We start from the raw sequence: 23,433 nt of genomic DNA, 5'->3' as shown, positions 1-23,433 counted from the left end.
AATAATTTGCAATGTTGGAAAGAATTTCTCTCGTCCATAATTCTTTCATTCGGATAGCTCTTGTTTAACCCTAGTTTGTATTATTAGATTGTGAGAATATTATTATATTATATTATAGAATATTATTTTCTATATCGGTAATTTCATCAGATTAAATTCTCATTTTATATAATGGAGTACTTGATTGATTTCTTATCATGTATAATTAGCAGATTGTGGATCTTTTAGGACACGTACATTGCCAGAAATTAATAGCTATTAATAGCTTCTATTTTGCTGTTAGAAATTTTAATAAGACCAGAATAATATAACAGCTTTCATAAATTTTTAAAATCCACAGTCTACTAATAGCACATATATTTTATTTGTCCGATCAAATTTTTCCGATTTGTAATAATATATGTTTCTTCTATCGATCGTATTTGCTGATGATAAATTTTTAAATGTTTTTGGCGCAACGGTTCGATCGTCTATTACGAATTATAAAGCAACTTTGCGAATTGTCAAACAAAATCAACGTTTCGATCCAAGTTCGGATCTTTTTCAAGATTCATTTGAATCGCGTCTGTAAATTAAATTTGTTTGACGATTAGCAAAGTTGCTTTATAATTCGTAATAAACGATCGATCCGTTGCGCCGAAAACATTAAAAAATTTATTGTATAAAATAATTTATGAAAATGAAAATTTGCATACAGCTGTCTAACAATTACAAAGAAAAACTTTACTTCGGAGATGAAATTAACAACGCAGGCTCTGTCTGAGCCAGAAAAGAAATGCTCTCAGCAAAGTTCATGAAATTAATTTGACCATTTCACTGCAAAATGATAATAAAGTTAATGAGAAATAAAAAGTAGATAGAAATCGCACGTAGTATTGACCAGGAAGCCTTCTTTCACATCGTCCGACCAAATTTTAGTTGACCAATTGCCTATCGTTAAGAAAGTCTTCGGCGCGAATGGGTTCCTGTCTACAGCATGCACTGGACCGGCGAAGCATTCGAACTGCATCGTGAACTTCTCATCAGGCGAAATGTTCTTTCTATTGATGTTAAAGACCAGACCGTTCACCAAGCCAACTAAAAATTTGTTGCTCATTGTCGGCTCATAATTAAGCGCCGTGATGCCAACTGATTTGAATTTGTCGGATCGTCTTGGATCTTCTAAATCCATGACCATAACGCTAACCGGCGTATGCATGAACCTGGTGTCCCACCACATGATCGTGCCGTTGGAGGAGGAAGAGAAGAACTCGGTGTTAGCCTTAGATGAAATCCAAAGGCACTTGGTTGCTGGATCTCTTTAAATGAATCACGGAAAAAACAATCATTTTTAATTAAGAATACTCTTCTGCCTGTAACAGATAGGTCATTTTCGGCAATTTATTACGAAAGGAAATAATGTACAGCTATGAAACTTTTTGAAATATACTTTGGCATGATTTAATATTATAGACGATTTTTGTTGTATATTGTATTTTGTTGCTGATCGACTTATCGATGAAAATAACTTCTCCATTTACGAAACGTACAACTCCTCCACGTAAAATTGTTTAAAATAAAAAGTAAAAAGTCTACGATAGTGAACCATACACGTATACATTGTAAAAGAATTTTGGCTTTATATCATTCAGTTTTTCTACAATGAATTCCTGAAAATGACGTATTCGCGAAATTTTGTATAAATATAACACAGTAATATTAAATCGGTGCACGAGGGAATGATACAAATAGATTGTTATTAATATTGTAAGTAAACATGAAAAATGTTTTAAATGAGTATTTAAAAATGATATAATAATAATATATACATATATATGTATATAGCAGGATATACAAATTTTTAAGAAGTACATCTCCCAGCTGTTTCGGTAACATCGGTAAAGTTAATATGACAAAACTGTAATATCTAGTAAATTAATTTTAATAAATTCGAGTTTATTGTTTCAAATAACGTAGGTCCCGTTTAAATTTTGTGTGAATAATCTTTACAATACTTGGCGCAGTATAATAACAATGGCCCTATTGTGATAGATTGTGATTTTCACGCTTGACGCGACGCGACATTATCTGCCGGTCTCCGCTGGTCAAACAAACGCATAAATTTCATTTAATGAAGTCTGAAATTCAAACTCGTTGTCCGATAAAATATGTAGCTCGAGCGAGGAATTTCAAATGCGCCCCACAGTGTTATAAAGTTTCTACAGAGTTTGTCGTATCCAGTATCAGTCACATTGCTGCCAAGATAACAAGCACGAATTACTCTTGTGACCAATGAAACTGTTGTACCGCGATTTACATTTTTGCGAAAAATATTAACTAAAAATATTTTCCCTCCTTCTAAATGGCTAAAATAAAGGTAAAAATATGAATATCGATTTGTTACTTGCAGCTCAGACTTTTAAAACATTTCTGGAAACATATTAAACAGAATTTCAAATCAGAAATTTTTGGCACTGATTATTAAAGTAATCGCTGTTACGAGAAATTATTGTTCTCTAAAACAGTAGTACACTGTTTAAAGTGAAGATTGTAACGTGTTTTATAAACTAGCTAACAATGATTGCAGATTTTAATGAAATTAATATTAAATTATTTGTAAATTACTTACAATGATTAAATTTATTGCTTGAATATTGATTGTAAAATAATTCTGTTTAAATGAGAGAAATTATTATGTTCCAAAACAATAGTACATTGTTTAAAGTAAAAGTAGTAATGTGTTTTTTTTATAAACTAGCTAAAAATGATTGGAGATTTTATAGAAATGAATAGTAAAGTATTTGTAAATATTATTTACAATCATTCAATTTATTGTTTGAATATTGATTGTAAAATAATTCTGTTTAAATGAGAGAAATTATTATACTCCAAAAAAGTGATACATTGTTTGAAATAATAATAGCAATAAAGTAACCAAAATATGGTTAAAGATATTCAGGAAATTGAGATATTAAATTATCAGTAAAATTAGTAAATTACGATACACCGATTTAATTTGTTACTCGACAGTCGCAGTAAAAATAGTTTCGTCTAAATAAAACTCAACTCCGTTAGGATGGAAAGGGACATTAGAAGAAGTTACGTTGACTTTTAGGTGTCCCTGCGGAACATCAATTCTTAAAAGGTGAGATTTATGTAAGGTGGAAGAGATACCCGTGACTTTGGTAAAGATGAGACGTATGCACTGGTTTCCCACCGACTCGGATGTCCCAGCAGCATACTTGTCCGGACATATGACCACTGATCAACATCGATATATCTCGCGGATTGAATTGAAGCGAGAGCATCGGTGAAGATGTCTCCAACGCGATCATCGGTTTGCTAGCATTACCTGCACAAGAGGGAAGTCGTTGACTTTGAGGAGATGCAAACAGATGTTCCTTGATTCTCGAATATATTCACACTTTTCCAACCTAATTATTAACACGTTGTCGGGAGACGAGATTATTTCTCCATATTTAAAAATTAATTTCAGTATTGACAGGTAGAGAGCGTGCTAAAATTTGCTCGTGGTCTGTGAAATATAAAATGATCGAAAAAGTGATTAATAGACTGCGGATCTTTATGCAAAATAAAAAATGTTTGCATTGATTGCAAGACACAGGAGCCAAATAACAATTTAATTCTTCTTTCGATTATCTTATCAAGGTGAAACTAATACTACTCCTATCTAGCGTTTTTGACTATTAAAAACCCAATTTTGTATTATCGAAAAATGAGAACGCGCATCCCGCACCCTTGCAATCCTGGAAGAAAGGAGTATACTCCTTCAATTGTCAAGGAAAAACGGCTCGGCACGGAACATGTTAACATTACTGTTAAAACTCGTACATTTCGCATGCAACGATCTACTATCACTCCAACCGCGCATTGAATTATAATCAAAGTTCCCGTTGTGTACGCTCGAGTTTTTGCACACGTTTTATCTAATGCAAGGAATGATCGGCATCGCGACGCGTAACTACCGGATTTCGCGGAGCGTGAAGCTTTCGAGATTGAAGGCAGATCCCGACAGGAAAAAAAAGAATTCAAAGGTAGGTATTTGACCAGAAATTTTTCGGTTAGCCCAGCACCGCCACCACGCATTTGCGGTATCGGATCGATGGGGGGCGACACAGCGTTCTCTGTGCGGACGCGATGCGACAAGCGAGAATCGAGAAGAGAGAAGCGGCAAGTGACGTCGATTAAACGCGGTTCGTAGTTGAATAACTTGGTAAGGAGGCACTCGAGTACCGACGTCCCATACGTAGGAGTACGTATTCAGATCGACTGGTTGATCTTCGAATTCCGTGAAGGAGTACGCGGCGCCCAATCGATTCGAGCCGTTCGGTGACCACGAGAGACTCCTGATTGGTCTCACGATCTTCTGCGGGTCGTCGTACGAGTTCCAAATCCTGTGCGGACAGAAAGAAACAGAGGAGAGGGAGATCCAATAAAATCGAATCGAATATCCGGAATTCTTTGATGTTTCAAGTGCTCGGAGTACATAGATAGGGTGCTCGACACTGTGGCGTTATATATTTTAGGGGGTGACTCTGCAAATCAAAATAATATGAGAATCAAGCGCGATGAAATTGCACTCTCCGCCTCGTGTTCGAGTCATTCAGAATGTCCGGGCCACTTTACGTTTTATCAGCGAACCGCTTGCTTTATCTTTGTAGTCTGTAGAGCAGGCTTGAACATTATCGAAATCAATTATTTCAATTGTCATGTTCACGTGTTATCCTACTTGGCTACATTCGAAATAATCATTTGTTACTTTATTTGAATAGTCAAGCTTTTTTAATTATTTCATTGTTTCAATGACAATTTCATTTCATCTTGTTTTTCCTCTTGATAGAACAATTTATACTGTGCAGAATTCTACTTAAAGATTTTCTCTTACATTTACAATGAAATGAAAAATTAATCAACTAAAATATTATTCGGCAATAATGTATGTATTTCAAACGCTGAATGTTAGCTAGTTTTTCATGTTACTTGTAAGAAAAAAAATAATACAGTATTATTTATTATAATATTTCAAATAACATGTGCCCAGCCCTGCTGTACATATAATATCCTTAGCAAGAGGTTCAAAAAGTTGCTAGTATCAACGAATTTACAATAAGAACAATAGAAAATGACTGTGAGGATATGCTCCAATATTCAACAGAGACAGAAGGAGAATAAGAAATAAATAATTGTAGATAAATGATAAATGTTGATAAATGAAATTGGTCACTGGCACATAGCTAGCTCAAAGTTATACAATTACAATATTATTACACAAATGAAATATTGTGAAGAAGTTAGCTGGTTAAATGTGGAAATACTTCTGATTAGACTGCGGATGTTTATGCAAAATTAAAAATGTTCGCATTGATTGCAGGACACAGGAGTCAAATAAGAGTTGTATTCTTCTTTTAATTTTCCTATTAAGCTGAAACTGATACCTTGGTGTCCTTAAATATTTTTAACATGTCCACTGTTTTAAATTGTACGTGTTCATTCTTGTCATAAATGCATAAAATCCGCAGTCTACTTCGGATGAATATGGCTAGATTCAAATTTTATGTACACACGTTGTAACTAGACTGTGGATCTTTATACAAAATAAAAAATGTTGTGCATGAAATACAAGATACAGTTTGAAGATAATTTCAATATACTCGAATTCTTCCAATTTCTCCACTATTTATTGTCACAATTGCATAAAATCCGCAGTCTAATTATAAATGAAGAAAATGCAACAAAAAGTAACTGCTATGACAGTGTGATTCAGTGCTACGAGTTCCCGGGAACTTGTTGCGAAACAGCTCGAAAAAACATCAGCTACGGAGCTGTCTCGTTTTGTCTCGCAAATGAGTGATTATATATTAATAACAGCGCACGCGACTTCCACTCGTGACGTCGGTCGTGAAAATGAACGAGCGTTCGTGAAACGAAGTTATACTAACGAGAAAGTGAAAGATGAGAAATGCACCTTATATCGTACTGCTTTACGAGCGGCGTCGGAATCATGTCGTCGAAAAAATTTTTATGGACATTCACCGCGTTGTTTTGACGCACGTGGTACTCCATCAGCTATATATAGGATAGTGTGTGAAAATCTGTTGAAGTATTTATTGCCGGTGCTTTTACAGTATTTCCCTTATCACTATATTTTACGTGGAGTTGTGACAGAGAATCTCACCGGTATGAGGTTCATCATACTAGATGCATAACCGTGGTCCTTCTCCACTCGTCGACGATATCTATGCACGGCTTCACCGTCATTTCGATTAACTTCTCTCGGCCAGCCTCCTTCCACGTGCAGGACTCCCGAATCCTTTGTGTCTATTCTGCCGGTTTGTGCCTGCAAAATACATAATATTCATCTTGTACAGTAAAGTCGCGTTTACTGTCCAACAGCCTGTGTTCTGCACGGACAGTGATCGCATACCGGCATTATCTTTTTATGACTGCGTTTAACGCCCCGACTGCGCAGAGAGTTCAAAAGAAAGCCGAACGTAGAGAAAGACAGCATGAAATACGGATCGCGTGGCCGAAGCGTATCGGCGTGGATCACTACTAATCTAACGTACAAAAACTTCTTTAGTTTTCATTATGTTTTTATGGGCCTTTCACCAACTTATTTCTGGAATTTTTGTGATTAAAACAAGACCGAACACGATATAATTTCAACCGTATTTAGTGGTTTAATCGACGATGAAAGTTTCGGGCGCAAGGAAGGACAGCGAACACGCGGGCCTTTGAACTGTGCCGGCGACTGCGAATCTCCGCGACTCTTCTTTTCCCATACGCTGTCCTTCCTTGCGCCTGAAACTTTCATCGTCGATTAAACCACTAAATACAGTTGGAATTATCATACAAAAAGATAAATACAAATTATTATTAGGGCAAGTCCGATCTCGACAAAAATACAATGCATACTTACGCATAGTACAGTGATGTGACATAGTGCAAGATTTCTCGCGCATGCGCGGCGATTTCAGCCTCAATGAAGTAAGATTCTCGATAAAGTGGGGTACCATGGGCACTCCGCAGAATTAAAAAAAATTGGTATGATTTGATTGTGAGAAATGAATGTATAACATGTGTATTTCTGTATATTTTGCAACTCGTACGCTACGTCCTGGAGTCTTTTTTACCGGAACAGATTGTTTCGGTACATTCTTGCCAATATAACTGCCCGCGCATGCGCGAGAAATCTTGCACCATATCGCAACACTGGCATAGTATGACAGAAAAGGTAAAAATTGGACGTCTCAGCTACTACAATTACATTTATTTATTGTTTATCAATTGTGGAAGTAGGTGACAATGACTGCGGCGCCCGGATCAAGTGCACATCACTGTCCCGGTGCTGAGGGCGGGACAATACTTTTAATAAATTACATAAAACAGTTAGATTTTTTTACTCGTCCACACGAGACTGCCTCCTAAAGTTCACCGAGAAAATTTAAGGTTATCCGTCACACAGTTTTTGGAAACTCACCGTATGGGTAGAAAATGTCGTGGATAATTGCATTGAACGGTCAGTCCTTTTGCGTTGAATGTAATTCGCACTGTCAACTGGATTTGGCAAGATGTTCTCGACCCCGACCCGTGTGCTCTCGAAGATGCATTGCTTCCCGAAGTATCTCCTCGGCTTCAAGTACGCATACTTGAGCATCATCGTCGAGATCTGTTGCGCCATTTTCACCCCCGATTGTACATAAATCAAAAAGTAAAAAATACGTCGGCCAAAAATAAAATATCAAAAAGTCCGCGCGCCGCACGCGGAACACGAAACGCATCGCTTCGTCGACTGTCTGAACCGGACTGACCGATGACGCTTGATCGAAACACCAGAAAGTTGGCACAAGGCGTGTTTACAATCAACACCTGTCGCAAAGACTCCACAATCGGTCGATCTCCGTCGATAAAACCAAAAATAGACAATTGTGACAGCGATTCGAGTAAATGTCGGCGATTGCAAATAATTCCCTAACCGATCAATCAGCAGATTCTAAGTTTAATAATTAGATTGCGGATCTTTACGCATTTATGGCTTATGAAAATGTGTAAAAAAGGCTGGGATATGAAATTTGATAGAATTTTGCACAAATTTTATTTGTCTCGGATCTAGAAAGGCTGTCCCAATTAAAAATAAGATTTTATTCCATTTCACTTTCTTAAAAGTCTAGAAAAATTGGAAAATGCATAAACATCCGCAGTTTATTAATAATATTTATTTCAACAACATATCCTGAGCCATATAATATTTATTAACACACTACCTAGTAATAAATTAAATGCATATACTAATTGCTTTGTAATAATGACAAGACCACATCTATTCAGACTTCCTAAATTTTTATTGTAACATATGCTTCAATAAATAAGATTATTGTAAGACAATTTATTTACTTTCTTATTTCTCGAAACTACTAATGTCTTCTTTCGCAATTATTGATATTATAAAAATGTTTTCATCAGAAATTTTCTAATGTTGTCTTACAATAATCACTGACACTGTGATAAACTTTATGCAGTAACCCACGAAAGTGTTCGGACACAAGGATAAAATAATTTTACGTATTTGAAATGATGTTCTTAGTCGTCGAATTGAGCGTATTAATCAGCAGTGCGTGTAAAATTACTCTCAGAGTATGATTTATATACATGTTTACAAAACAATAACAACAATCTACATAAGTGCGAATTATTCCGTGCTCTCTTACGTTTCAAGCGAAGATTATCATGGCACCGTACAGACATATTCGAATGTTAAGCTCATTAAAAATCGATTAAAGTTTCAAATTGAAATGGAGCCCTCCTTAAACACGGAAATCATCATCCGCATGCATCAATTATCTGCCAGAATATTTACTCCGTTGAAAGAAGATAATGCAACACCGAGTAATTTAAACTTAAATTGAAATTACACGATCGATTCGATCTCGTTAAATTTTTCAGCCCCCTTCGCTGAATCGCGATGTTAGTTTTCCATCAAAAACTACTTGTCAACTTCTAACGCAATCAGCCCTCGCCGAGCCGGTTAGCGGGAACTAATTTTATTTAAATTTTATTATCTTACCATTACTGGCCACGGTTTAACCGAAACTCTTTTTAACTTTCTTTGTCTCAGCGCTTAACCGATCTTCGTACAGGCGAAAGTTGCATGTTTTATTAAGGAGCACACCAGTATTGCATAACTAAAATCGAAAAGTTCTTTCCAGTTGAATTACTTCGATACGGTTGAATGAACACGTTAATACTTTTTACGGTAAACTCGCAGAAATGGGTTCCCCTCCTCGATTCCAATGACTTTTAAATATGTTGTCAAAAGGTCATTATTCTGAACAGTATTTCTCTTTAAAGTTTTTGTCTGTTTATTGTGAACGAACGTACGAATACTTTATATATATAATCTGACTAAACAATATACCACTTAAGAGATAATGTCGTCTTTCAATACTCAAGTATCAGCAGCAAGAAAATCTCTGGCTGGAAACCTTTAAGATGAAACATCGTTTAAGGTTTATAAAAAATTGGATATCTAAAAATTCGTATGATTGTGGAATACTTTTGGGCAGAATATTTTCTGAAATGAAGAAAAGAAATCAAGAAACCGAGCCCAAGAAACAAAATCGTCTACCACGATGTAATCTTTACCACACGTCAAAACTTTGAACAATCGTTTGGGCACAATGTTCTGTACACTTGAAGCATCGGGAAAAAAGAAGAAATTCGCTTGTTGGAACCATCAGGTTGGTGCACCGCCGTAAGAGCCACTCGTTTTCTTTTTCACCCTCCACTGTAGCAAAATTCAGAAACGCGGAACCATCTGTAAGTACGTCTCGATATTGGCTCTCTTAAAGCCACGAGGAATCCTCTCGGAGCTTTTAGCCTCCTTTTGAAGGCATTACCGATTTCTTCGGTCGCTAATTTCTATTGCGCTCGGCGACGATTCAATTCTCGCCCGCGATTCGCTCGGGATCCACTTTATGGAATTACCATCGGCATGTCGCAGCACGGCTGTCCCCCATTCCCCCATCGTCTCTCCCAGACACAGTTACTATTATCCCTTCGTGACCTTCCACAATTTCCGAGCGCGGCCCCGTTTACGGTAATCCGAAATCCGCCAATCAATGCTTTCGCACGGAATCGTAAATCGCATAAGCCGCGCGAAGAGCTGAGGCTCTTCCCGGTAAATCATATTCGATGCAGCCTCCTCTCGACATCATGATCGATGGGCCCGTGAATATGGCAACGCATGAACCGCCGTGCCGCGCCGCGACGAGCCTAGTCGAGCCAGAATCCGCTTGACAATGATCCGGCCTGGAATTTCCTGCGAACGTCATCCACCGTTTATCCGAATTCGAGGAAATGTGGAACGCGGTCCGCGTCCACTCCGAGTCTCGAAACTTTTTAAGCGTTCACCGGGAAATCGCCGTCGCGGATCTCACCGGCGAGAATTCGTCTAAACTTAGTTTGATCGGGTCAAAGTGGAATGGGTATTTCGAGAAAACTTGGTAGCCGATTATTCGAGAAAATTATTTTCTTTGCAGACCCTTTAGTATGTTCATAATAATAATAATTACTAGAGTGCGGATCTTTATGCATTTATAGCAAAATTGGGAAGATTACATTCAAAATTGTTGAACAATTTTCTAAATTGAAGATGTCAATATATGATTTCTCTTCTATTAGAATCGTTTAACGACGAAATAACATTCAATTTAGTTTCTATTTCTTGCAATCAATGGAGGCTATTTTACCACGCTTATATCAGCTTGCCGAGTTGTCGTTGTATGCGTCAAATCTTGTAATCGAATTTTAAACCACTTCCTGATGAGCTAGAGACTTTAAACTTTAAACATAGCTTAGAACTGGATAACAATGCAATATTAAAAAACAAATTAGAAAAAAAACTGTGCGTTCAGGAGGAAAGAATTTTAATATTAACCGTCACACCTCATCGCGCGACACTCGGTAGTACTTCCATCGCGTTCAGCGATCCCCACTCCGCGCGCCAGCGCTCCCTACTCCACTACGCGTTCTAAAAAAAAATTAAAAGAAAAGGCCGACTGTGCCAACACGCGTCTAGGTCGCGCTATGATTGGTCCGTGTTATTCGTTAATAACTCGTTAACAAAGTCGCGGATGCTGTTTTTGCACAAAAAAATGTTGCTTCAAATGATCTCAGGAACCTTCCATTTCCAGATGTTGAAAATATATATGTCAATCATAGATGTCATAGATGTCAAAATATATGTATGTATGTACTGCATATGTATATAAGGATACATAGAGTAATACAGTTAAAAATTACAGTTAACATTACATATATGTATGTGTGTGTGTGTCTATAGTTAAATTTAACGAAACTTATTTGTTCGAGTAATCTTTAATTTTTCTTCTAACTATCGAAGACTGTCTTTTCTTAATCTCTCATTCATTGGTTGGAGACTAAGAATACGAATAAGAATAAGCTTTGATGTAACAATTGTAGCAGATCGTTTTTGGGAAGTTAGCAACTATTTGCCGCAGATGAATTAAGCAAGTTACTGTAACGTCGATAGTTCTTGCAATCACGGAAGTAGAACGAGGAAGCAACTAATCAGTGTCAGTGTACAGGGCCACAAATCGCATAAGCGAGAAAGCTGTTCCTAATCAATTAGCTCCAGCGAAATCAACATCGATCGCTGCACGTGAAATACGCTTATCGACGACGAATCCTGTACTACACCGTCGAACAAAGATATCGCATCACAATTAAGTATGGTTGATTGTTGTACAGGACCCTCCAAGTTTCCCAGCACTGCCTATTTGCTTTGTTAATGCTATTCAACGTATGCAAAAGTTGTGGTCTTCTTCAACCGTTCATGTACAATGATTTATATTGTCTATCACTTACCATCGCTGACCATCTTCACTCCATGGGCTTTACTCAAAAACTTGGAGCTTAGGTGCCTCACAACTTGAGTGAGATGTCGAGGAGATGTCGAAAATCAATTTTTCTGCCTCCTGGAACTTCCATTGAAAAAGCCTGAAAATTGATTAAAATTAATTAATTCGAAAAATTGAAGCAGACAGGTTTGTAGAGCAATAAAAAGACTTGCAAATGCATATATGCACTTTATCTAACAAGTCGCAGAATTGCTGGAAAAAAATAAAATACAAAAAACACGGGAATTCATTAAACAACCCAATAATTATAATGATCATTATAAGAGTTCGGAGTTTATGCAGTAATGACAAGAACGTAGAAGTTTTTTATCAGCTATAATAATATGAAATTAAAAATACATAGTGCTATATTTAATATAGTCTTCAACTTTTTATTGAATACAAAATTTTTTCGGAATTATTATTATTGCACTCTATTCTCATCCCACTGCTGAATAACTTTTATTGGAAACATTTTTTAAGACCGTTACGAAGAACACCTTGTATTGTTTTCAAAATATCCAAATTATTAATGTCAGGTGAACATTTCTAATTACCCCCTGCATCTTGCAATTGATGCACAACATTTTTATTTTGCGTAAAGATCCCGATAATCCTTCGCTTTTTTGTGCAATTGTTTATTTATTATCAACGTATCTGAATTCTGAGTAGCCAACTTAATTATCGATTGCTAACATATCTCCTATATCGTGTATGACTAAAAGAATATTGAAAGAAAGACTAAGATTTCTGCATACAATATATAAAATATACCGGCGGCAAACACGTAAACTTTATATTTAATGTATAATCATACCAGGATTAATCACGTTCCCCTTTTCTCAAGGGACAGTTTCTTTGCCGAACGATAAAGGAATAAAATGTCTGTCTACTCAAGTATACAGTTGTCCGCATTGTTCAAAAGTAATAAAACGACGTACAGGCCGTATCTTTTTACGGTAATCGCAGTATGCACTTTATGCGAGAAACATGTTTTAAATTCGCATAAAAAGACAGTTGAAAGGTGAATCACAAAGAGGTACCATTTCTCTGATATTAATATTTTTCCTGTGTTTCTTTCATATCTAGCAAAGCATTACGGACAAAGTGGTTGTAATAAAAAAATTTGTTGGAATCGCGCAAAAAATTACAAAATAAGGGAGCATGAAAAAGCTAAAACAATTGGTTAAACCGAAATGAACTGCTCACACGTAAATGCAGAGTTTTCAACGTTAAACGAATAATTATAGTTGGTTGAACTTCAAATGTACTGAAAAAAACTACTTGAGAGTAGTGATTTCGTAAGAACACTAAAAATAAAATATCTCCTTGAATAATGGTTTTTCGATATTAATAGGCAATAATTTTTTGTAGAGAATATGAAGCTTCATCGATTCGTGCAGGAAAAAACATACGACCCTATTTAAAAAAATACTGATGACCTTCATATCTCTTCTACGCGTTCACCTACAAAAAAAGTCACAACACCACAAAGTATGCATCTCTCGAAATCATTCAACTTTATACAGTAGATTCACTATAAACGCAGAAGCCTCGGGGAGGTTTGCTTGCATTTTTCCTAGACGGACACTATGTTTTTGAGCTTCAAAGGCCGAGCCGAACGCGGCCGAAGTGACTGCGACTCTCCGCGTCTCTTTCTTTCCCATACGCTGTCCTTCTTTGCGTCCGGAACGTTCATCGTCAATTAAACCACTAAATACAGTTCAAATTATATCGTGTCTGGTCTTATTTTAATCAGAAAAATGCCACAAGTACATTGGTGAAAATTTCATAAAAAATAAGTAATAATAAAAAAGATTTGATATTGGTATTACATTGTGAGGACGCACGGGGCTTTCACACCGATATACCCGAGCCGAGATCAGATTATTACAGTGGAGGGGATATTTTTCTTGCGTTTATCGTGTTCGGCCTTTTTGCGTTTATAGAGGATTTACCGTATAAACATTCTTCGCTGCGAATAATTATAATGATGAAAATCGAATCTTCAATGACGACATTGTATAATAACACGGAAGATCACTTTTTGATTTTTGTCCCATGACAACGGACTGTGATGCGTTCAGATCCGTTTTGTAGAATACGAGATCCCTTCCAGTAGAGTCCTCAATGTCATAAATCGTGCGCATCGATAACGACACATCGTCGATCATCGTGTCTCGCGATTCATATCCCCGGAAAACAGTTTGCAGTTTCCCCCACACAAATGCAAGATGCGAAGTTTCAGACATCCTTTCGAAGTTTCGATTTAGTTTGAAGAGGCGACGGGCACAGCTTCATGCAGTTAATTGCAAATTCAGCAATCACCGCCCGCACATGACTTTCCAGATCACATAAGCCAACACAAGACTGTCCCTAATGAATCGGTTTTGGTACGGTGCCATCGACGTCGTAATCGATCAATGTGCGAATGCTGCGTCGTTACTCGGGCCCGTGCCCAACTTATAATAAAGCAAATCAAATCAAAAGTGGGGAATCTTAATCGTCGATCTTTTATGTTCCCTGCATCGCTGCAGAATTTTTAATTGTTTAATACAGGATGAATGAGATGAAATTTGTTTAGAGGAACACACATTTCTGTTTCTGCAGGTACCAAATGAATTCATTCAATTTGTAGATTGCAAACTGTTATGCGAAATCAATTTTGTAAGATAACTTTAACAAGTCGGTATTGAAAATTATTATTCCTCGGAAGTTCGAGACCTAAAAATGTCTATTTTGATGTTACAATTAGGACAAAATTATTCTATGGGGATCTATAAAACAAGCTTACAATTATTCAACAGAAATATAAACATGATACAACTTTATATATTATTTGAAATTCGATAGAATCTTTAAGTTAATCATTCTGACAATTATGAGTGTATTTCATCATTGTGTATTTTAGTATTTTAGACTTCCTTTCGACATGTATTTAATTGTTACCGATGTTCCACAGGAAAAATATAGTTCAACATTTCTATTTTTCGATCTGTGTCAAACTTATAAGTTTTTTTTTTTTAAATATCGCTTTTAATATAACAAAGTCGTTAAGGGATGAAATTAATTTGCATGTTATTTCTGTTTCCCATAACCAATGCGAAACATTTTTATTTTGCATAAAGGTCTGCAGTCTAGTCATGATATTACCGTTTGTAGTGAATTGCAAGTTGATAAAATTTTGTTCGAAACAGTTTTTGCACAATTATTGGTAGGGCTTGAAAAGTCTTGACGACAAATTTTTAAACCAACTTGCTCATAAATCACTATTTCCTTCATAATTCCTCTCAATTACAATTTTTTCAATTTTTTTTACACGTCGTATAAAGAAGTTCTTGAAAAGTTATCTTGTAAATTCTTGAAAAGTTACCTTCTAAGTTCTTGAAGAAACTCAAATGGTTTGGTTTCTTTTTAGTTTCTCTGTAAAAGATTCTGCATTTTAAAAAATATATGGAGTCCATCATCCTTGACCGACTGTACGTGTTCCTTAAACGTGAGGGTGTATACATGATAAGTGATTTTTCAAGAATCCGTTCAGCAAGGAGAATAATTTGCAATTTCTCGGCGCGCAGCATTCAGGATCGATCCGACGTAAAACCGACTTTATGTCGATCAGGAATCGAATCGCATTGTCCGTCAATTTGTTCGGCTCTGCCTGTAGTTCGACTAAGAAATTCATTGTATGATAAACCAGGATAAACATGGAGATCTCGTTACGGGCAAAGATTCCAATTTATGCGAGAGCGTCGTGTAAACGCTTTGCAATTACGTGCGCCGTTCGCTCGCGTCGTCGCCGACTCGCAAAGCGGAATTTATCGGGGAATACCGTCGCTAGATAGAAAGAGAGAGAAGGAGAAGGAGAGAGTGAGGGAGAGAATGAGAGAGTTCTACAGCCGTGTAAGCCGAACCCGTGATGAATCTGATCGATCAGTGTCTGCGTATGCCGGGGCCACATATCGAAGATGAACTCGCTCCACGGAACTAAAGCAATCTAGGATTGAATTCCAAAATGTCCTCTGGCGCCGTAAGTTTCCCCAGATTTTAACTGTTCGCGTATGAGCTGTTATGCCGCGGCCAAACACCGACATCCGTGTCGCGAATGATTAAATCGTTTCATGATCTATAGCGAAACGTCGGAATTATAACAACCGATCATTATACATATTTCAAAACGACATCAGAACAACTCATCTAATTCATGACGTTGCAAACGTATAATTAAATTATGTACACAACAAAAGATCAGTACATTTAAAACATTGATTGAACCTTTTTCTCTGAGAAAAATATTTGAGTATGTATTTTAAAAAATCCTCGTAAGTTTAACCCCGCACAAAGGGTTAAAAGAATTTTAATTCATATTGAATAAAATAATAGAGGATAAATAAATTACATTTTTGAATTTTGTATACTACGTACGAAATTGTTAAAACATCGTTTACGGATTTTAAACGTGATTGCAGAAATTGCACTGTTTTAAAGATATTAGTGTTTCTGCCAGATTGTGTGAAATTATTACTATAATTGCAACTGGTGCATTCCTATAATAAAAACTATTTCCTGCGAAATAGACGAGTTATGACAAACTATATTAGTTTTTTTTTATAAGTTTTTTTATATTAGCTTTTTTAGAAAAAATTCTCTATTACATATTACATGAGACTCGTATGATTTGATTTTATATTACGTTGCATAATATTAGGTTCTATACATATAAATAATGTAGTGATGTTCAGAGGTACGAGTTACTATTTTATCCGGCCAATTCCAATTTTAAGTTCCGAATCGAATTTTAGAAACTGCGGAAACTGAATTTCCAATAGTACGTTATAATCTAGACATCAAAATGTATATTTCTGGAGCGTAGAAATTCCAAAAATGTAATCTAATCACGCTTGTAGTAGAGTAAAGCAATTTCTGTTTAATTTCAGTTTGTTTAAATTAATACATATGTATATGTGAACCTAAGTAAAAAGAAGGTATTAATTTCATCACAACTGTTTTTAATTTACGATACATATTTCAAGTATTGAATAAAAGATTGAGCAAAACAAGAATTGAATTGAATAGAACTATTACTTCAATCAGTCTCTCAAATATTTGAAGTTTATAACTCAACCCGAAAAGGTTTTTGATTCTAATCTGATATGATTGTTGAAAGAAAGTATGGAAAATTAATAATTATTCTTCACTTCAAATATTGAAGTTCTTAATAATCATTTAAAAAATTGATACCGAGTTATTTTCACTTATCTATATCACTTTCATGACGTATACATACTGAAATGTGACTAAAACCATCCAAATCGATGTCCTTCAAACTGAAATCGATAAGAAAGTTCAACTAACCATATTCGGACTCCACCTAATGAAATTCAAAATTTTAGTAACTAATTTTAGTAACTAAGTTCTTTTCGCATTAACGACAATTATGCTGCGGTAATTCAAAATTTTATCTATACACAATATAAGATAACACAAGATAAACGGAATTCCTGAGAACTCGACTAATTAACCTTAAAAATAACAACACCTCAGTCACCGCATTTGCTCCTTTCTCAAATGAATGAACGTACAATGACAACGACTGAGCGCGAATGCTGCAAGAATTATTGAAAACGAAGAGAACTGAAAGGAGAGGTCGAAAAAATGTGTGGTCCTCGTCCTTGGTAGCATCGATGAATCGTCGCAGGAAATGTTGGCGCTTTTACTTCGGAAGGTAAAGCTCTCTTCCCTTATCGAGACACACGATCGGCGTCCCGGATTGCAATACTCTAGAGACCCTCGACAAAACTTTGCGATTAAACCAGATCTGTTTGACAATAAATTGACGGCGGAAGAAAATCAAGTGCAGGATTGTACATCGCCTTTGCAAGGCACTTCAACCTTCGCAAAAGGACCTGGTGCATTGTTGATTACCGTGGTGAGATGACAATGTGACTGCTTTGGCCAATAGAAGGCGCGCTCCTTCCAAAGTAACCAATCGGCCGCACGTCACCGCATTCCTGCCAGGGACCTTCTTGTCATTTCATCACGGTACATACCAATTACCTGCGCAATACTTGTCCGATAAAAAAAAGACTATTCTCTTATCCTGACTGGAAAAGAGCGCGCTTTAGAAACTTTTATAAACATTAAACCGTTAAGTGAAATGTTAAAGTGAATTTTACATGTGCTGCAATTCAGTTAATCTAGTTAACGTTTAACTTTTACTAAGTTGATAAGTGAACTTCGATTTTACTTGCAGCATTAGAGAGGTAGCTAAATTAGCATGTTAGAACTTTTTGTAAATATTTAACCGTTGAGTGAATTGTCAAAGTAAACTTTACACGTTCAACCACTCAATTAATTAAGGTTGATTTGTACCAAGTTGATAAATGAATTTAAATTGTGCTTTATAACGTTAGAAATTGGAGTCTTCAGACGATAAAATCAACATACATTGAGTAATTATTAGTTTGCACAGGCAACTAATAGTCCATTTAAGGGTTAATGGGAGCCTTCTTAAATTAAGAAAGGTCTTTCAATATCGAAATAGAGGTAGAGAGAAGAGATAAAGGACTCGGTAATGAGACTTTATAAAGTGGTTCATGGAGAAATGAATTGTTCTTGAATTGCTGTTTCCTGAACGTTGTTTGAAAACGTACACGCTTGTGCAAATATGCGCCGTCTAATGACGAGTTCCTCAAGGCTTTTAGACAGTTTAGACGAACAACGACGCATATTGTTGTCGCAAGCGCTGTTTATACATGTTGCGCAGTCTCTTGCACAGTTTTCCGACTCGCTTCAACACTCCACTAATTATCATTCGGCTTGACTCGCGTGAATTGCGTTTCAATAGCACCCCTCTTGAAAGTCGTCTATTTCACGCGTCAATAATACGAGTGTTTTCGCGACAGGTGCCCTCAAAAGCGAGCCTGACGCTGCGAAATAGCAGTAAGCCGTGCCTGCAATTTAAGAAGAGCCTTTCGGAAAACAGTATTCGAGCTCGGTTGTTGCAACAGAATTCCGATTTACAAGAACGACAGAAACTTCGCGGAACTAGGATACTAAGCGACTCTTCAACAGTTGTTTGCCCTGACAAAATAGTAAATAGACCATCCAGGCGATTCTCAAACTACGTCGCCGATCAAAACGTACCCGATCATGAGGCAGACTCGTGCAGACATTACGTAAACTGGCATGCTGATAGAAAACCTTCTTCGAAAAGGCTGAAAAGAAGCTCCAGTGAAACTGTACACTCTCTGAAATCCGATTTTCCAACGTGTTTTGGACGATCGAACGTAATTACGAAAAATGGTAAGGAAACAAAGATCAAAGACCATCAAAATTATTCCCAGGATTTAGATATTGATTATTTTCAACCGAGACTGATTACGTCTCTGTTGTCTTTGAATAATTCAGTGAGGTACTATACCCAAGATGTAATATGTAGACAGTATGGCAATAGGTCAGCCAAGGATTCGGAACAATGGGAGGGCTACACGAAGACACAGGAACGTCAACCTGCAGATTGCAGTGGCAATGAAAATTATGCACGAGAACAAAAGTCATCAGACTGTTCCGACAAAGTAGCCAACTACCCTCAGCAACACGAATCTCTACAATATAATCATAATGAAACATCCAAATCTTGCAACCAGGCGGAACACAGTGCCGGACAACGTCACCGACCAACGGGACCCGATTATGAAGATTCAACAAGCTATTCCAAACATCAGAGAGGAATACCTCAGCAGAGACAACATAGCCAGTCCAAAGATCATGATTATGAATCGGTGCAATATGCGAAGCAACAGGAATTTGAAAATCAACAACAACAACAGTCTGTGCACTGCAGAAGCGATAAACCAATGGAAGGTTCCACACAACGTGAGCGTTCCGCAAATCAACAGTATCGATCAGCGCGATGCCAGTACGATGAACCGTCCGAACAAGTGAATTATCAGGGTTGTCACGATGAGCAACAACAGCAATATAAACAGCAGCAACAACAGCAGTGTTCTCGTCAACAGGAACAGCAGGAGCTACACCAATGTCCCCATCAACAACAACAGTGTCCCCATCAACAACAACAGCAGTGTCCTCATCATCAAGTACAGCAACATCAACAGCAATATCCACAGCTACAGAAGCAGCTACAGCAACATCAAAAAGAACAACAGCAACAGTGCGACCATCAGCATCAACAACAACCACACCAGCAGCAATGCGCCCATCAACAACTGCAGTATCAACACCAGGAGACACAACAACCACAAAATCAAGCTCAACAACAATATCCACAGCTACAGAAGCTGCAGAAATATCAAGAAGAACAACAGCAACAGTGCACTCAGCATAGTCATCAACAACAATCACATCAGCAGCAATGCGACCATCAACAACAACAGTATCAACACCCGGAGCCACAACAACCACAAAATTCAGATCACCAGCAATCGTGCAGACATTCAGATCAACAACATCCACCTACGGAATGTAAGAACTCATCATCATCTTCAGATCAACAAAAAGACTGCCCCTCAGGACAACAGCCTGTACGATCTGCTTGGAACCAACCAGAAACCACTGGCAACCAACAAACAAACGTATTATGTGATGAGAATCCTTCACCCACTACGTGCAACGTCTTCCAACCGTTGCCAATGGTGAAACCCAGACCGCCAAAGCCATGTAAGAAGCAACAACAGGGTGAATCTCTTCGAGAAAAAATTGCTCGGATGTGCGGCAGTAATTGTAAAAAATCATCGACCAGCGAAGGACTTATTTCTCGCTTGTGGAAGTGCAAATCCTCTGAAACTTCTAAAACCAATGTCGAAGCTCCAAGATGTGGATGCAGTGACTCGAGATCGCATTCGACTAATCAGTTGCCTATGAAGTCTAACCACTGGACCCAGAAGAAGCAACCAGACTCTCGGACTCAGGCATATGGCATTGAGGTGTTTATTCCTTATCAGAGTTCGATAAGACAGAAGGTAAAGCAGCGACCGCCACCAAGAAAAATTGATGTGCAAAGCTTGATTCAAGACCCAGCGAAATGTCAGCGTCCGGGGACGGAGGCAAAACCGAAATCAAGAGTGTTCAACAAGGAGTGGCAGGAGTCGTCTTCGTCGAACCCATGCATCGTTCAGTTCGACGACAAGAAGAGCCACTGCTTCAAGCTGCCGCGTGGAGTTAAAACCGGCGAGGAGGTCAGGGGTGAGGCAAGCTTCGCAGCGCTCGGCAGCAGTTCTTACCAGAAGCCAGCGGGCTCGTTCAAAATGGACGATGTTAACGACGCCAAGCCCAATATGTCCACGCTGAAGTACCGACTGGCCAAGTGTCCTGTCGTGAAGGAGATGTGGCAGCACGCTGATTGCCAGCTGCCCAAGATCTCCGCGAAACCTGTCAAAATACCACCAGCGATTCCTGTCACGCGTCGAAAGGTAGCGCCATTCAAAGCGTCCGGCGAGTGGGGGGGCCAGAAATACCAAATTCGCTTGAGAATTTACAAATCGAAGGACTGCTTGGATCCCTGTTTACCTAAAATGGCTGAAGTCACACGAGATCGCAGTCGCATCGATAGTAGCATGATACAAGCACCGAAGTTCAAACAGACGGATCATGATAAATGCATGACATGTCCCTGTTCTGCTCCACCGACCGAGCCAAAGAAAAATGTACCCACGCTGATGAAGGAAAGCACCGCGCAGGGACGAAAATTGAAGAGGGCAAAGACCTGCCTACCTTGCCCCAAGTCCCGAAAAGTTTAATTTCCTTCGATGTCCTAAATACTGGTTTCCGTTGAAAGAGAGCGCTCGAAATAGGGTAGGCAATAATCGAGTGAGTATTATTGGCATACTGCGGATTTTTGTGTAGATTCCAATTTTTGTAGGACGTTTTACGAACCTCCGAATGACGGACACATTTGTTTCATTGAGTCGACGGTTTCTTCTAAAAGCAAAGGACTACTAGTTGTTGCCAATACAAAATGTCCCAAAAATATTGGATTTCCTTGATTGGGGAGATTTCCTTTGCGCAAACGTTCTCCGCGGCTTTGTTAAGGCGTTACTAACGAAAAGCACGGACATTCCGCGCGGCCAATACCAACGCTAACGATTGGTCCGCGTTTCTCGTTAATAACTCTGTAACGAAGCTGCGGAACACATTTTCGTCAAGGGAAAAGTTATTTCGAATGGCCTTAGGAATCACCCTTTTCAACGAAATACAACATTTTTGCGGCATCCTTTTTACTAAATCTCTGTATATTAAATACATATAGATATTACATCTCTGTACATTGGAAAGAATATTTCAATTGAATAATATTTGTTTAAGAGTAAGGTTTTACTTTGTATAAAGTGAGCTTGAATATTTGAGGAACATGCGTGTTGTGGGTTTAAAACTGCCTACTGCGTCTGACTATTATCCATTGTCTCTACTTACAGCAAGAACTGATACTGGTTCTGTATTCCATGTAATCCGTGATCATCAATCACACTATCTCTTAACTGTCAGTTTAAATAAAATTGGAAGAGAAGTTTATGTTGGATAAAGAAAGCATCTAGATAATAGTATATCATCCCCAATGTCCATAAACAAAGTTATAAATAGAAATCATAAGTATTCAGTCGAAGCGTCAACTAAATTGTAAGATAACGTTTTTCTATTCGATTGCACATCGTAAATAGTTTTTACATTACTTACTTGAGCAAAATTGATTTGTTCCGAGAAATCTGCATTTCCTTTTATTTATTCTCAGTTTTTAATAATGAATAATATTTGATTGCTTGTTAATTGGCGAGTTAAAATGATCCTGATCCTGTAACATATAAGTGGACAACAAAAATGAGCAGGTGTTATTTAAAATAGTAAGAACACATTTCTATGTATTTCACTCCAGTTCGTTGTAATTTGGTTGGAACATTTTTCTTTCGCATGAAGATCTACGAGCTGTCTACGTATAAGCTTTGTAAACGACTGATTAAATTATTAACGAAATTCGATGCAGCACTAATCAGAAACGAGTCCCAAAGTGAACTTTTACCTATAGTAAATTTTTACCTTGTTTCTACATCTACTGAATGTAAAAAGCATTTCCCATTCTGTATTACGAATAAACGCACTATTGTGGAACAGTATCACCTGCCTCGAGATAGAATAAGCAACCGTAAAAATTCAAAGAGATGGTTTCATAAAAGATATTTCACGGAGACCACAAAGAAACTGTGCTTTTTCGATGTGCTCTGATTATTCCTTGGCTAATTGTATTGTTCTCCTTCCAACTGCCGTTGTAATTTAATTCCCCGTTTCGTAATATTAAAATCAACAAGCAGATAGAACGAAGCACCGCCACCGACGAATTTTATTGTTCGCCGAGCCCCATTTTTGTGGCGGTTCTGACGTAAAACGCGGGTTATCTCTTCGACCTCGCACTGCAAAACAATTCGTATACGAAAACATGAGTGAATTTGCCGTCTACGGTCTCGTAATTCCAAGGAAAATACACCCGTCGTTAATATTAAATTAT

The 23,433-nt window shown here is 37.5% G+C and overlaps 3 protein-coding genes across 7 annotated transcripts in view; 2 read left to right on the top strand and 1 right to left on the bottom strand.

Moving 5' to 3' along the window:
- LOC143215017 (dynein intermediate chain 3, ciliary-like) overlaps positions 1-6,318 on the bottom strand; it is a 23,603-nt gene extending 17,285 nt beyond the window's left edge. For both annotated transcript variants that reach the window (XR_013010254.1, XM_076436693.1), the window contains exons 1-5: positions 6,176-6,318; positions 5,966-6,066; positions 4,234-4,394; positions 3,154-3,331; positions 870-1,298 (exon numbers count right to left, since the gene is read on the bottom strand). Coding sequence is in view for 1 of the 2 variants with exons in the window: in XM_076436693.1 (XP_076292808.1) it covers positions 870-1,298; positions 3,154-3,331; positions 4,234-4,394; positions 5,966-6,066; positions 6,176-6,193 (887 nt within the window). In the remaining variant the exon portion in view is untranslated. The remainder of the gene's footprint in view (positions 1-869; positions 1,299-3,153; positions 3,332-4,233; positions 4,395-5,965; positions 6,067-6,175) is intronic.
- The window catches only part of LOC143215015 (furin-like protease 1), a 549,701-nt gene that overhangs the window by 430,306 nt on the left and 95,962 nt on the right, over positions 1-23,433 (top strand). The window lies entirely within an intron of this gene.
- LOC143215016 (uncharacterized) lies at positions 539-23,433 on the top strand. Its single transcript, XM_076436692.1, has 2 exons — positions 539-17,640; positions 18,821-23,433. The coding sequence occupies exons 1-2, from the start codon at positions 17,617-17,619 to the stop codon at positions 21,674-21,676; spliced, it is 2,880 nt and encodes a 959-aa protein (XP_076292807.1). The 5' UTR covers positions 539-17,616; the 3' UTR covers positions 21,677-23,433.

Source organism: Lasioglossum baleicum, chromosome 13 (genome assembly GCF_051020765.1).
Source record: "Lasioglossum baleicum chromosome 13, iyLasBale1, whole genome shotgun sequence".
Taxonomy (NCBI): Eukaryota; Metazoa; Arthropoda; class Insecta; order Hymenoptera; family Halictidae; genus Lasioglossum; species Lasioglossum baleicum.
The sequence above is the reverse complement of the archived record's forward strand: the minus strand, read 5'-3'. Positions and strand labels throughout refer to the sequence as shown.

Excerpts from the sequence above, each read along its gene's own strand:
- LOC143215016 (XM_076436692.1), top strand. The coding sequence starts at position 17,617 with ATGTTGGCGCTTTTACTTCGGAAG. Across the intron at positions 17,641-18,820 it reads TGGCGCTTTTACTTCGGAAG|GTGCCCTCAAAAGCGAGCCT; the intron begins GTAAAGCTCTCT and ends TTTTCGCGACAG.